At 34.2% G+C, this 1006-nt stretch overlaps 1 protein-coding gene across 1 annotated transcript in view; it reads right to left on the reverse strand.

Annotated features, from left to right (window-relative positions):
• Positions 1–1006, reverse strand: part of GLOD4 (glyoxalase domain containing 4) — a gene marked incomplete in the record, with an annotated part of 17923 nt that overhangs the window by 2169 nt on the left and 14748 nt on the right. Inside the window, 1 exon segment of the mRNA XM_072416335.1 lies at positions 245–331. Coding sequence (XP_072272436.1) covers positions 245–331 — 87 coding nt within the window.

The raw sequence follows: 1006 nt of genomic DNA on the forward strand, positions 1-1006 counted from the left end.
CATCTTAGCTGCTTTGGAATATGTATCCTGCAAGATTTCTGAGACAAGAGTTTAGCTATGTGGCCCTGGTGCTCTGGGAATAATCCAAACAGTTGTTTCCTGTGTCATTGAGAAGTACCTAAATAATATTTGACGGTTTGACACTAAATCTACCCTTACCAAAAGAAGTTACAAAAAGAAAATGAATAAAAAAAATAAAACAGCTAAGATTTTTAAAGTAGGAAAATGAAAAATAATTACATACATCGTTCAAAAGTTGATCTCCTTTTGGGTCAGTCTGAGAAAGTTCCCGGAATGCTTCATCTCCAACAAAACAAATTTCATGACCATCCTGAAACATAAGAAAAAAACTAAATTAGTAAATATTTTCAACTACTCTATTCAAGGTCTTACTTAAAGGTGAACCACTCTCAGGACAGAATCGGTTAGTAAATGTGCATGATATATATTTAAAAAATAAATTTTACCTTTTTCTTTTTACAAATCCCTTTGGTAATGTTCAGTAATCCCAATGGATAAAATTATCTTTAATTAACATCTGGGTGTATCCACTGCTTACATAGCTTATAGACTTTGATAAAGTACAAAAAAACTTTTTTCTTTAAGATGTTTCCAGAGTCTTTGTAAAACATACACTGAACAGAAGTCTTATTGCCAAATAATGTATAAAAAGTATTGGTTTGTTTATAACTGAAATACATTATCTGCCTGTAGATTAACAAGATATCAAATCTTTCTACAGTTCCTGTCCCACTTACCTACCTGACCTGATAGAAAAATACTCCCCTAGCCGCTCTCTTCCACCCAATAACCTACTAATGACTTCTTTACTCATAACCTCGTCACACGCACGGCTTCAAGACTTTTCTAGAGCTGCCCCCACTCTTTGTAATGGTCTTCCTCGTCCTGTTTGGCTTGCTCCTACTTTCCACTCATCTACATAAAAGAGATAACTGAAAACCCATATTTTCAAACTTGCCTACCTGTCTTCTTCTGTCTCTTAAAC

This window comes from Pyxicephalus adspersus, chromosome 1 (assembly GCF_032062135.1).
Source record: "Pyxicephalus adspersus chromosome 1, UCB_Pads_2.0, whole genome shotgun sequence".
Classification (NCBI taxonomy): domain Eukaryota; kingdom Metazoa; phylum Chordata; class Amphibia; order Anura; family Pyxicephalidae; genus Pyxicephalus; species Pyxicephalus adspersus.